We start from the raw sequence: 15,177 nt of genomic DNA on the forward strand, positions 1-15,177 counted from the left end.
GTCATTAAAAAGTGCATCGCTCTGATTTTCGTTTAGTGGCTTCAGAAAAGGGAACAGACGTGGAAATGGCTCCTTAACTCAGCTGGAGAAGCATTATTTCCTTAGAGAGTTAGATGTATGAAGTGAGATTGCATACAATGGCTGGAGTCGGTGCGTAGCACTTAGTGGGCAACATTTTCTCCTCTTTTCAGTGTCCTAGGCTATTAAAGCCAAAGAACAACCGAGTAGTTCTGTAAGCTGTACCAATTTGGAACATCCTGAAGATTTGTTATTTTTTTGGCAGGAACAGCACCTGGCTGATGCATTATAAAATATAAAGACAGTCAAATGTGACATCTTCGATGACAGGCAAGAAATTAAAAAAAAAAAAAAAACTTGCCACAGCAGTCATTTGGGAGCAGTGTAAGCATGCTGGAAAGGTTGGATGCTGTTAAATCTTAGCAGAATCTGGGGCTCAGAGGCAGAATACAAACAGCTAAGGGAAAGGCCATTAAAAGTGTGGTTTGAATCTGGGTTCTTTTCTTATGTTCTTTGATCTCCTCAGTAATGCTGTTCTTCCCAGTTGTGTTGTCTTCTTTCTGGCTGCTGGTTTCCAGATACTTTTGGAGTTGCTGTGCTGAACTGTTCAGCTTTTAGTAAGGAGCATTGTGAGTCCAGCCCGGTTCTCAGAGGTTAGAGACCTTAACTCCTGAAGGGCCAGACCATGTTCCCCAAATCTTCACCTCTTTCATTCTAGTTCTGCTATGCCTGTTTGTTTCACCACCTTTTAGGACATGCCTGTTTTCCATTCTGGCATACACTGTTCCTTGGCCTTCTGTACAGAGGGTTAATCGTGGTCTGGTGGTCAGTTAGGAAATGTGTCCCACAGTAAATGCTATTGTGCATTGCTGTGTTGATGAACCACCCTGTAAGTACTCAAACACTAGGAAAAAATTGATTTATTATCCTTACTGTCAGAATATTTTAACCACTTAGCTCCCAGCAGAGCTTACCTTCCTGTTCATGCAAAGTATTTGGTGGTTCATTTGGCCTAAATTTTGCTCTCCTGTGCTTTTTTTTTCGTTAATTTTTTTTTCCTAACACTTAAGTATTCTGAAGTGCACTGACTAGAAAGATCTATTTTTGCTTGTAAGTAGTTCAACCCAACAGTTGCGTGTGAACTGTAGGGACTGAAATAGCAACATGCATCTTCTATGCAAAAAGACCGCACATAAAAATTTTAGATGTTACAGCTAACTTTCATGTGTTCCCTCTTGCTTTATGGAAAGTGTTAGGAGTGCCATAAAGCCTTTACTGCTTCAGCTTGATGATTTGCCTCCTTGTAGGACATTTTTTTCCTGCTCTGTTTTTGGAAACAATGCTAAGCGGCCAATGCAAAGGAAAACAAAAATAGGTTAAAGATGGTAGGAAGATGCAGTAAAAGCAGCCATATGTCTTGACGTGTGGGGAAAATGGATTGTTCTACTTGAATTTATTAGTCTTGATAGAGTATGCAAGTAAGACCATCCACCAGTTCAGGAAGGTGCAGTAAGTGAGAAGGTTTGAAGTAGCAATAACTTACGTAGTGGGGTGGGAAGGATGTGAAAATTGAGGTACCAGTAAAGTAATCAGAAATCTGATTGCTATCTGAGAGCGTTCAGCTTCAGAATTCATTTTCAGTCATGTAAGTAATAACATTTTTGTCCTTTCCTCCAAGATCCTGAAACGTTTTATAAAATAATTATAGCAGGGAGCATCCTTTTAAGTTTGCCAGATATTGATGGTCCTGTTTTACCCACTGGTAAACAGAGATTAATAGCCTGATTTGGCAGGTTGAAAATCCATATAGAAGCAACTCACACTTACTTGCCCCCATCACTTGGACAATTCAAATCCCCATTTCCTTTTTGTTCTTTAATCATGTAGTAGCAGAACTGTGTGCCGTAGCTGCTCCAGCAGCAGCATCTCATGGACAAGATGACTTCAAGCTCAGCTGCTCCGTCCCAGCAGTGTTCCCAGGTGGGGACTGCTCGGTTGTGTGGGTGTTGGGAAGAGGAGGTGAGGGGAGAAGAAATCATCTGGGGAAGACATTTATTGGTGACAAACAGATGGCAAAATGTCAGCTTTCGTATCATTCAGTGTGTCTGTGGTGAATTTATGCTGTATCTCTGCATGCTATTATTTGCAGTTTTCTCCCTGTTTTGCTTATTTTTATATTAAAAAAAGAAAAGAAAAAAACAACTTGAGTTGTGAACTCTCAGATTATGAGAGTACGCCATTACGATTTTGTCCTTGTAAAACCCATTCCCATGTTTCTTAAAAGATCCTGGAGTGAGGAGTGGTGGAAATGCAGAGGCAACTCTTTGAAGGTCCCTCTTGAGCAATGTACTCACAGGGGACTTACGAGACTGTTGTCAAAACAAGGCAATGCCTACAGGAGTCATTACTGCAAAAATAATCTCTGCAAGTTTCCTACACTAAAAACAGTTGTAGATTTTATTTTTGGAACACTTGAAGAGTTTGCTCCCTGACCCTCAACATTAAAACATTAAGAAACATTAATTTTTTTTAAGACTTTCTCTGAAGGAGAGTTTTCCAGCAGATGGAAATTTGGATTTTCAAAACCAGTGCAAGTTAACTCTTAGGAAAGGGTGGATGAGAAGACGGTATCATGAGGAATGTCTTCTAAACGTCACGTGGAGATGTGATGTGATTGAAGCATTGACTGGGTAGGCTGAGGAAATTGCATATGAAAGAAACAGAAACCATTTATGTAGAGTATGAGGACTCTATTACAAAGCTTGAAAAATCCAATTATGTCCTTACAGATACGGAATAATGGCCAGATAAAATGTGTATCCATCACCTTTCAGCAGCACCTCTTGTAGAATGCCCTAAACGTGATATGTTTGGTTTCTATAAAGATGTCCTTGCTTGAGAAGGATCTCATGTAACAGAATATTTCAACGTAGACTTGAAGCTTGAAAGAGCAATTCAAAATACTGTACTATTTTTGCTACACTGTACAAAATCAAAATCTCATATTGTCCAGCATTTGTGGTATCAGACCTGCTGTCTGAACACAGATGGTTTACTTGCACCCTGAGTTGAAAACTGCTTAAACATATATTGGAAACCACAGTGGTAATGCAGATTGTCAGAAAATTCTTCTGTTAGAGCTGTTTGATCTCATAATTTCTTGCAGCCCAGCTCCTAGGTTCCCAAAGAACTGGCAGGGAGTAATGTCACTAACTGCATCTCGTAGCGCTGCCTTCTTTTCCTTGGCTGTGTCACCTCTGTTCTCTGCTCTGAACTGGACCCCGGTCCTCCCAAAGTCTGTGCTGGTGCTGCTCCACACAGTGCAGTGCTCGTGCTGTAGGACACAGAGAGACAAATGACTGATAGTGATGGTATTAAGAAAAGCAATATTTCCCCTATTTGCCTAGTCAACTTCTGAGCATTTAGCACTGTGGGCAAAACTACCAAAAGCATTTCGGTTTGTGTGCTTGCTTACAGGTTTGGCTTATGCATGTGAAATAAGTCCAGTCTTACTAAAGCAAATCCAGTCTTTATAATTTTGTTTATGTATGTTTGTGTAGTGGCATTAAAGCTTAAGGGATTGTTAGGGTACTATTGTGTTCATAATATTTTCTTCAGAGTGAGAGAATTAAAGAAAGATAAGAAGTAATTCTGCTTTTCACCTCGTAACATTTGTATTCAGGATGCCGCAATTTAAGCACACTGGAGAGTGGGTTATGTGTTTTATTTCCCCTGCTCTTTTCTTCCATCTATTTTTTCTATACCAAGAGTTTTTTCCTACCCTTCTCAAACAGCAGGCATTCTGAATTATGTACTTCCTGCACACCCAATTGCCAGTTGTACCAGGAGGAATTATTCCTAATCTTGACAGACAAATTAGGTACTACTGCTTTTTAACATTATTCCCCTTTTTGGTTCAACTCCATTTTGGGAGGTGGGGGGTTAGCCCTGGAGGTATTGAGCACAACCAAAAGAGTGAAACATGCTGCAAGACCACATTTTTAGGAAAGCAGATGCTTCTCTGGCAGTGTGTGGACACTGTGCTTAAATACCCAGCTGTTAATTATTTCAGATTTTTTGAGTACTGTGTAACCCTTTGTGGAACAGTTACTCATGGAAATGGGGTGAACTCAGGGTTGTGTCTCAGTTGGCTGGAATTTCTTCATGTCTGCAATGGAGACCAGGATCTCTGGGCAGGGAATGAGACTGCTCTGTGCAGATTTGGATTTTATGAACTTGCTTGTTACAAAGAAATATTCAGTGATTGGTTTATGGAGATATATTGTAGCCTAGAGATTGCTCACAAATTGTTTGTTGCAAGCGTTGCCCCCAGGACTGTCAAATTACTGTTCTGTGCTTTCTACCTGGTCACCTCAATTGCAAGTTACTGTTTTATGCTCCCTGACGGATTGGCTCCACTAAGAGTTTCCAAGGAGGCTGTGCAAACACTGACAGCAAGCAGTCACTCATGAACGTATAGCTATAGAAATATTTACTTGACTTTTCCCACCAAATATATCTGACGTCTTCAAATGTTTGTCTAAAGGGAGTTGAAAGAGGAGTAGATACGGTCAGAGCAACGTGCAGAGTTTGTTCACAGACATGAACAAGAATACTGTCATGGTATGAGTTGAGCTTCAAGCACTGACTTGACTTCAGACCTGTGATGAATTGTTTTGCTGATGTATTGGTAGCTTTTGTTCATAGTTCTTATTCTAGTGCAGAGAGTAATGGTAGTGAGGTCTCGGTAGGTACACCTGGTGAACAGCAAAACCTTGGCAGGAAGTTTTCTAGGCAAGAGGCCAGAAACAAAAAACATACAGGAAGAACCTTTTTGACTTAATAGCATATTCTTTCTAGACCAAAACCTTTGCTGATAAGGAAGGTGTTGCAACCTGATTGCTTCTGGTGCTTAAGCAAGCGTTACTCATTCATAGACTTTGGAAAATAAAAAGCAGCAGGACTCTTAAGATCTTACAGTGTGAGCATCCAGTAGTGGGGGTCTCAGCGTCGCTGCAGCACGCAGTATCACTTGGAGAAAACTCTTCAAAAGGGCGATAGTTGATAGCGATATCTTTGCTGATAGTAGGTAACTGCAACAGTATTTATTAGCAGTGAAACATACTGCAAGAGCTGAGCTGTGTGTTTATATTTGTGTTATAGGAGTGTGTGTTAAATGCCTTACAAATGCACCATGTGTTATACAATCCTAGAGTCTCATCTGAAATGCATTTATAAATATTTAAATAGACAGCAAAATAAGAGGAGTTTCCTAAGATACATTGCCATCGTGAGCTGTCTGGACAGTTAACAAGCTATACTCAGGGTAACAGACCATGGGCTGCAAAAAGTGCTTTTTTTGTTTGTTTGTTTTGTGTTGTTGTTGTTTTTTAAACTAAAAATATTTATCTGGAATCTTGTAAATCCTGAGACTGTTAGGGCAGAAACAACACCGCTCAGATCCGTAGCTGCCTGGCTGGTGAACTCACTGCATGCTGGCAAGATGCAGTGATGTTACGCTCTGCTTGCTGGTTACTTGAAAGTGCAATGCGACCTCACAGTTAGAGGCTTTTGATGCAGAGTTAATAAAATTAAAAGAATAACATGTCTTAGATGGAGCATTCTGTGGTCTTAATGTAAAATAAAATTCTTTTTCTTAACCCTGGTTTTATTTTAATTTTAGTTTCTCCTGGTTGACTCTCTTTTGATATCATCATTATTTTCCTCCTGTTGTTTGCCTTAGATCAGGAGAAAGGTCAAGTGTCTTCATCTGATGGCAATCTCCATTGCATTTGGCTAACCATATGTTGATACAATTATATGTCATTGCCCTGGCAAGTACAATTACAGTTGTCAGAGGTATGCCAGTATTACCTGAAATTCAGGATTTCAGAAAGCATCAGAAGTTGTCCACGTTGACTAAGATTAATGACATGCTATTGCTAATACTATTGTGTTCTTTTTTTTAACGTTAATTCAGGAGTTCCCTGCTAGGTGTCGTACAAAACCTAAGAAAGAGATAAGGGGAAAATCACCATCTTTGCATTTCATTGCTCTTTCTGAAGCTTGGCATGCCTTCATAAAAAGTAGTTTCAGTATTATATTGAGCATAACAAGAAACTAATGAAATACAGCATTAGACTAGAAACAAAGGAGGTCATGCGGTCATGCTTTTGACCTCCATCTGCTCACCTTCTCAGAGATGGCTGCTGCAAGCATTGTTGGATGGCTAGTCAAGGATCTTTATGAACTGTTTGTAGTGTTTGAGGGGTTTTGATTTCTTGACAGGGCTTACACAGCATACAGATAGCACCTTTTGCTTTCCCTCAGGTAATATCCAGTATGCTTAGAGTAAGTTCTTGCTTCCCTGAGTGCCAAAATTGCTATTGCCAGAGCAGCTAGTAACACTGATCATCCAAGAAGAGAGTCTGGAGAAAAAAGAATGCCTCATCCACCTCTTCCATTTGGGTATGCAGTTCAGCTCTGCGTGCCAGCAGTACAGCCTAGGCTCGCTAGGACAACCTGCTGCATCCTCAGGCAGGACCATTCAGCTTCTGGCAGATCTAAAATACACCAGGTCCTGTTGGTTCCCAAGAAACATAAATGGGTAATGAGCAAGTGCCCAATAGAGAGCTTCACAGATAAATCAAAACCATTTGCTATGCTAGCATGTTACACTGTTTAGGTCTAATAACCGTGTGTGAAGCAGGCCAAGGAACAGTGAGCCTTCTGAGAAGTGCTGCTTCCTATTTGGATACTGCTACTTAGAGCCTGATGTGATGTTCCTAGGAAGGCTTCAAGAAGCATTAGCAAAAGAGTTGCAGTTTGCAGGTCCCCAGAGGTATTGCTGCTCGTCAGTTGGGCTGTGCTGGCTTGCTGGAGGAGAAATGGTTGGAAAGTGCATTTAGTTTTCTTCCAAGAACCTTGTTGTACAGAATTTGGGGACTGAGATTTATTGTGAAAAATCTTGTGCTCACAGGGATTGTCTTTCTTCACTCTGTATGCCAAGATTTGCTTGTCCTAGCCATTAACCCAAAAAATCATAGAACTGTGTGCAAGAAATGTATGCAAAAAAGGAGCCTGTTGACTATTTTGGAAAACATGAAGCTGTGAGAGACTAGACATCCTGCTTTGAAAGTGGCCATACTCTTCCATTGCCAATTTCGGACAGTAAAGCTGAAGTTGTATAACTGAGCTTTTGGGGATCGTGTAATGTAGGCTGAGGTAGTTTGTATGTTGAGGGTTTTTGAAATGGTCAGGAGTTCTTGTAGTTTGGGGGGTTCTGTTCCAATCAGAAAACCTTCTGTTTGAAAATGAGAATACGGGATGATAGCAGCTGGAAGAAATGACTTCATGGAAAAAAACTTTGAGTTCCTGTTTCAATATGGTCAATAAAATTCCATTATTTTCTTAAAATAATTAAGTCAAATGAGCACTTAGTTTTGAAGGAAATAAATAAATGACCAAACTTTCAGGCACATTAATATTTGATTTGGAGATAACTGCATAAATATTGAATTTGAAGATTACATTCCAGAGCACTGCATTAAAATTGCAAGACTTTTCTATTATCCTTTATAATGGAACATGAAATTAGAAACTTGTTCATGGAAAGAAAAATTCTGCTGCTCACATCTGCACATTCTCGGCACTGTTGTGTTAACAGAGGAGCTATTCTTCTCATACTGTGAGAAGACGGACAGAGCTATCAGCAGGACATAGACCCTGAAGTCATTTGTGGTCCTTTTGAAAATTAATACGCACTGTTTTATAACTTCTTCTCGGTTCTTTGATTGGTATGGAATGAAACTTTAGGGAGTCAGCATACAAGGTGGGCAGATGCTCCTGTTCCCAGATGTAGCAGTCCAGAAAGGTTTGGTGTTCCTTAGCTTTTGCTTCATTTCTCCTTCCTTGGGCTGCACATGTGTAAGGACCATTTAAATGTTTTCTTGACTTCCTAACCCTAAAACATTTCTGAGAAGCCCAGTACCACAGCTGGTGTAGCTCAGTATTGTTCGGGCAAGGCAGTGTGCTGCCCCAGCAGCAGTGGCTCCAAGGGCAGGTGCTGGGGGGCTGCTGCTTCTGCCAGTGCAGCATGGGGCAGGGTGAAGCTGGTCTCACACCATCTGTGCGCAGCCCAGAAGGAAATAAACTTCTTATGCTGTGCTTTTCTCAGTAGGTTCTGCAGCTTCTGTTAGCCAGCAGTCTTAAATCCGGTGAGACCTGCGGTCTTGGCCCATTAGCTTGTGCATGTTCGTTACTACAAACAGCCTGGTTAGCTGGCGTTTCTTACTCCTCGGAACACGTGGGATGTATTCAGTACAGCAACTTGCTGTTATTAATGCACGCAGTCCCCATGCGTAAATGTGTGCTAATTCATGGCTGTCCTGCTTCCCTTTTGGGGAAATTATTCTGAAAATGGAATAACAAATAGAAACCTGTATCAGACGGTCCCCAAGCATGTGTGGGCATCTAGTCCAACGTGTTTGCAAACACAGATTGATTTCCCAACTCTTTATTCTTGTTATATTGGTCTCAAATAATTCATTTCCATAACACTACAGTTCTGCAGTTGCTCCTCGTATTCATGGTTCAGCAGTAAACAAAACATTCCCTATAGACTTGAAAATGGAGCGAACATACTCATTCTACAGCAAAGAGCAATGCAATTGTATTTCTTCCTAATTAACTATACCCCAGTAGAAGAATTCATGGAATAATAACATAGAAGGTAATTGGTCATTTTGCCTTCCTGTAGAGTTTGCTGTTTTTCAAAAATTACACGTTTATTTTGAGGCAGAAGCCTATCACACAGGTTGGGTTTCGTTCCTTTTTACATTATGGAGGTTTTCCGGTGTAAAGAGTTAATGAACATTACAGATTTTCACACCGCAGGGCTCTGTAATTTGCACAGTTTTGTCTTAAAACAACAGAAGGTGTAAATGACGTTTAAAAGCATTCTGTTGATCTTTGCCCCTACAACTGAATGTATAAATTATTAATCATTTATTAAACCTCTCTGTGTTATTTGTGAGTAGAGCAGACATATAAACAAGTGACCTCTCTATCCTTTTATTGTTTGAGAAAGTAGCTTCTTTATTTATAGAGCTGGTGCTGATAACAAAACACAAATTAACTTCTAATGGCTGGTTTTGTACTCCCTCAGATTTATTCGAAAACAGGGGCTGGATCGGCTTTTCCTGGAGTGCGATACACACATGTGGCGCCTGGGGGACCGGAAGATCCCAGAGGGAATCGCTGTCGATGGAGGGTCGGACTGGTTTCTTCTCAACAGAAAGTTTGTGGAGTACGTGACTTTTTCCAACGATGATCTTGTAACAAAGATGAAGAGGTTTTATTCTTACACATTGCTGCCTGCTGAGGTATGTGAATTCAGAGCAATCCTTCTGTTTTCAAAACTGCAACTTTTGTGCTTGTCCCAGAGATCACAGAATCCTAGAATCATAATGGTTGGAAAAGCCCCCCAAGATCACCTGGTTCAGCCATCCCCCTACCACCAACATCACCCACTAGGCCATGTCCCCAAGCACCACGTCCAACATTTCCTTGAACACCCCCAGGGACAGTGACTCCACCACCTCCTTGGGCAACCCATCCCTGTGCCTGACCGCTCTTTATGAGAGGAAATGTCTCTTCATTTCCAACCTAAACATCCCCTGGCACACCTTGAGGCCGTTCCCTCTGGTCCTATCACTGATTACCCATGAGAAGAGGCCAACCCCCAGCTCCCCACACCTTCCTTTCAGGTAGTTGCAGAGAGCAATGAGGTCTCCCCTGAACCTCCTCTTCTCCAGACCAACCCCCCCAGCTCCCTCAGCCCCTCCTCACAGGACTTGTGCTCCAGGACCTTTTCCAGCTTCTGGACATGTTCCAAGGCCTCCATGTCCTCCTTGTAGTGAGGGACCCAAAGCTGAACACAGCACTCGAGGTGCAGCCTCGCCAGAGCCAAGTACAGGGGGACAAGCACCTCAGTGGTCCCTCTCAAGCCCCTCTTAAGCCGTAAGCCCCTCTTAAACTCAGCTGAGTAAAGGCTGCGCTTCACACTGAGGGCCGGGCCCTGACCCGTGTGTGGAAATCAGAGGATTTTGCCTGATTTCAGTGGGCTTGGAATCATCCTGCTGTTGGTGATGAAAATTTGACTCTCGTGATGAGTAAGCCCTTTAGTGTTAGAACTACTGCAGTTGTTCAGTCGATTTCTTTGTTAGTGGGACATCTTTCCAACGAGTGGCTTTGTTTTATACTTTTGAGCCTATTAATCAATTACTGAACAACCAAAAATCCGGCTGCCATTTACTTGTGAATTGTTCCTCTGCAAAGCCTTTGAAGGCTATTAGACCTGGTGAATTGTCTTCATAAGTAGCTTTCCTATTACCCATCCCTTTCATGTAAGAATAAGAATTCTACCAACAGAGGTTTATTGTTCTGTTCAAAACTCAGCTAGAAGGCATCATCACAAGCCATTTAGATCACTCAGGAATTGTTTGGCTACATGTGGTGCAGACAGGAGCGCACACCAGGATGGGTTTTTGTCTGGCATGCAGCAGTTTGTCAGGGAGACGTGGTTTCTCCTAACAGAGCCTGGAGCCCTGCAGGCTGTGCTACACCTGCCCGGCAGGTACAGCGCTGCCCTGGCGTGTCAAGCTCTGCTCCCAGGGTATGTAGCATGCAGCCATCCCAACGAGACCCTGTGACTGCCTTTAAAATGACAGCTTTCATCCTTGCTAGCAGCCCCTGAACATTCTGAGGGATTGATGAGACCAATCTTGCAAATTTAGGCTTATTAGCTTGCAGTGGAGTGCAGCGATTGTCATCTTATGATAGAAGTTTATTATTCCACACACACGTTGAATAATCTTGCTTTAATCCCATTTCTGTTAAAAATCACCTTTTCTCTCAACTCCGATAACCTTTTCATCCATTATCTAGGAAAAATTTCTGTATCATTATGAAAGGACACAGGGCAATGGGTAATTGGGTAGGGTTTTTTTTTCTTCTTCCTCTCGCTTGAATGAGAATGGATGCCTTTATGGGTTTAACCACACAGTTCAAGCATAAAATCCGTATTCACTGAGCTGTCATTTAACATTAAAAAGGGTAGGGGGATTATTTGGGGGCCAGCCATGCTAGTGTTTTGCTGGTTATTTATAGATCTTGCTATTACTGATTTTAAAGAGAAGTCACTGCTCCTAAAATTATCACTTGCAGAGCTAAATTTGATCTTATTCCATAGCTTCTCTCTACAAGATTTTCTTTGCAAGATACATGGCTAGCTTCTTAAAATCACCCTGCCTTCACTGACCTGTTAACCTGCTATATCAGTCCCCATTACTCATGATTTATGTAATAGCTGATACTACGGAGGTATAATTAGGATAGCCCAATAGGAATTCCTTCGTGCCTTGAGTCAGCAAATAAAGACTTATGATTTCAGCTGTAATTGCAGGAGGCAGAATGTCCTTCTGATGCCTGGGGTGAACTGTGTATTTCAGTACAAGGCCATTCAACTAGCAGTGGTTTCAGAGTGCTGGAAGATGCATAGACCCACACAGGAGCTGAGACCATTTTGCGTAGTTACCAGGGTGGTGGCTGTGGTTTGAGAATTGTCTTCGGAAACAACTTGAGATTTATCATCAATACATTGCTCAGGAAAATAGTCCTAAATCTGTTAGACCATTAGGACTAAGTTACAAAGAGAAAAAATGGGAGTTTCTAAGAACTGCTCTTACAGCTGAAATAAAAGTAAAGTAATTGCTAGCACTGATGCCTTTCCTGGAGCCCTTTGGATCCTGATGCCCAAAGCTGGTCATTTCAGAAGTATGATTATTCTGTGCTATGTTATTGTGGAATGGCCTCAACTGTATGTTATTACAGTTTGAGGGTGTCTGTGTGTAGTGTGCTGGGATTTTCCGGCTCAATAGAATGTGTATGTGTGGAGTGCTCTTCGTACATGGCAAAATGGTAGAGCTCAGTAATTCTCGCATTCTGAGAGAAAGTAAGTCACCTGCATTAGCTTCAGGCCCATAGGAAAGAAAGTCCAAAGGCATGAATGCACTGATCTGATCTGTTTTCTTGCAGTCCTTCTTTCACACTGTTCTGGAAAATAGCCCATACTGTGACTCCATGGTGGACAACAATCTGCGCATCACAAACTGGAATCGTAAACTTGGCTGCAAGTGTCAGTACAAGCACATTGTTGACTGGTGTGGCTGTTCACCTAATGACTTCAAACCAGCAGACTTCCACAGATTCCAGGTAACTGAACTGTTCTCTTCTCTGGTACCCACAAAGTAGGTTTTCCACCTCTGCCAGGGTGTGGAGAGCAATCCAGCTACTTGGCTGCAGCAGGTTGTAGGAACGGAAGCTTCCACCCCATCGAGCAAGGTGGAGAAAGAGTTGTGAGGATGCTCTCATCTTCACTTTAGGAGAATGACAAATCTGTTCTTCTGTATTTTAACCCTTGACTGCTGTGTGGCAAGGTCCCAAGTGGGCAGGCTCTTTGGACTGGTGGATCTGGCATTGGTGGATCTGCTGTGCTAGAAAGGAGGGAAGTTTGACACACCTCATACTATAGCAGTTTGGTTTGGTTTTTGAAGTTCCAGCTCAGGTGCTTTTGTGATTTTATGAATGTCATGGCTTTCATTATGTAGAAGTGTTTTTTTTTGTCTTTGGAATAAGGCTTAAAAATGAGTGCCTGCTAGTCAACCAGGCTTGGCAGGACTGCCTCAAAAAGTTTAATCGGTTCCTTTGTGATACGATTTCCTCAAGACAGACATGAGAGCAAATCCTTGTGCTCAGGGGAGCAGTGGCTCTCCAGACTGTATCTGGCCTGTGTATCCTCTGTTAAGAATGAATGACTGCTTGTTTCAAGGTCACCAGATCTGCAGTTCTGTCCTTACAGCTCCTTGAGGTTCCCTGCATAAAGCATATTTGTTCAGGCTTTGTGTGGGATGGGGAATGTGTTACCCTACAGCACAAAAATGATGACTGCTTCAAAACAGAGACCATTTCTTTATTGTACTGTGCTGCCTACCAGACACGAGTGAAGTCAGTGACACGGGCGCTCACAAAAAGAGCAAATGAGATGTGATCTAAGAGAGGGTCTGCTGTCCCAGACTCTGATCCCAGGAAAATCTCCAGCACACAATAAATGGCAAGCCTTAAAATGCTTCTGCAAGTCTGCAAAGGCTGACCTGCTCTGAGCTGGGAAAACAACCCACAACAACATTTCAGAAAACAATCGGGCAAGCTGAGCAGCAAGGGAAAGATCAGCATTAGAATAGATGTAAAGGCAACTTGTGACACTTGCACGATAAGAGAGCCCCTCAGATGAACACACCGCACCAGAGGGCTTGCCAGCAGTTCCCACAGAGGCACAAAGCAAGCTGCAGAGGAGGAGATCAGAGAGCCCACAGTGTGTGCCGCCTCAGAGTAAAAACGAACATCCTCAAAAGAATTTTCAACCGTCTCAGGCACTTTTGAACTCCTTGGCATCTCAGAACCCATGCCCAAACACTAGCAAGGCAAAACAAAGCACTTTGAAAAGCTGATGGGTTCTGAGTAGTGTATAAACCAGTAGTGTACCTGCAATTGTGTCAAGTGCAGACCAAAAATCTCTATGGGATCGGTCAGAAGCTGAGAAGCCTCAGCCGCAGGTGGCCTCTCTCCCAGAATCCTGTTACCACCATAGCAACAAATCCATAGAGGCAAAATGCTGCTCTGCCTCTTCTGAGCCCCGTGCCCACAGGATGCTTTGCTGCCTGCCTGCCTAATGACATGTTCCAGTGCCGCAGGGTCTCCAGGCTGACACAGAGAGAGCCTTCCCCATCCCTCCTGCATGTGGAAAGCCTTCCAGAGCAAGGCAGCGGGAGGTGGCTCCTGGCACAATGTGGTTAGCACCTGCAGAGAAAAAGTAATGTTGTCTTCTGCCATGACAGTTATCTTAAATTTCTTGCACAGATTTTTTTTTTTCAAAATTATACTGGTTCCTGCTAACCAGGTATTTGGGAATAATAGAGCTGCTGTCTCACAGTCTTGATATCCAGATGTTTGTGTTGCTTCCCTAGAAGCTAGCCATCAGACCTGGCTGAGGCAGGTGCGGAGAAGGGCTGGAGAAGGCTCTTGAATTAAGGGTAGTGTCTGGCTTAGAGAATTCGTTCTGAGGAGAGAAACAAGGCATTCATGCACTAAGATAAATAAAATGAGCATTGCTTCAAGTGACTTTTTTTTCCTGCAAATATGCAAAAATGGACATCAGGGAAAGAACCCAAGCTGTGCAGTAATGCTGGTATCTCTGTGGGCTATGAGGATAACTGCTTTTGAAACCAGATGTGAAAGAAATTTGTGTCTGTGTCACTAGTCAGGTGAAAGCACCATATTTCGTCTTGAGTTACAGCAGCCATTTTTATTGTATTTACACCAATACACGAAGCAAGACCAGGCCATGGGCTAAGAACTGGCACACAGAAATCCACACTGTTTAAATGTTAGCATTCTCTGTGGCATATTTTTGACCCATGCCAACTAGCAATGCCCGAGCATGGCTCAGGAGAAAGGGCCAGGGATTGTTCCCTACAGCCAGCGCAGGTAAATGAGGCCTCTCTGTCCATAGGGAACAGTCCAAGCTGTATGGATGCAAGCTGCATCACACCACTTGTCCTCAAGAGCAGAGGATGAGCCCTGCCCTGTTTTATTCACCAGCATTAGCTCTGTCTAAATAACCTCCTACAGCTTTGTTTTCACTGAGACATGTTCGCACATTGCATTAGCTATTCTGCTGTAAATAGTCTCTTCCCTGTGAGAGTATGTGCCTGCAGAGTAGTTTGTAAAGTGATTGAGGAATTGTGACTGAGTTTTAAAAGTTCACCTTACCTTAATGCGAGTTGACTTCCAGGGTTATCCTAGGCATTATTTCAAAACAACTGACCCACTTGAACCATTTAATTGGATGACGCAAATGATGGAGTTGTGTGTTATTTGTTCTGTCTGTCCTCAAACAGAAGGGATAAAATGCATCATAAGAGATAGATATGAAAAATGTTGAATTTCTGATGTTTTAAATGGCTACTTGTCACACTCAATTCATTTTTCTTCCAAAAATGTTTTTCAAACCAATAAACAATGTACAGTGCTCTAAAATCC

At 42.3% G+C, this 15,177-nt stretch overlaps 1 protein-coding gene across 1 annotated transcript in view; it reads left to right on the forward strand.

Annotated features, from left to right (window-relative positions):
- The window catches only part of XYLT1 (xylosyltransferase 1), a 192,022-nt gene that overhangs the window by 149,661 nt on the left and 27,184 nt on the right, over nucleotides 1–15,177 (forward strand). The window contains exons 6-7 of the mRNA XM_082772657.1: nucleotides 9,185–9,401; nucleotides 12,115–12,291. Coding sequence (XP_082628783.1) covers nucleotides 9,185–9,401; nucleotides 12,115–12,291 — 394 coding nt within the window. The remainder of the gene's footprint in view (nucleotides 1–9,184; nucleotides 9,402–12,114; nucleotides 12,292–15,177) is intronic.

This window comes from Aythya marila (genome assembly GCF_965140915.1).
Source record: "Aythya marila genome assembly, chromosome: 15".
In the NCBI taxonomy this organism is placed as follows: Eukaryota; Metazoa; Chordata; class Aves; order Anseriformes; family Anatidae; genus Aythya; species Aythya marila.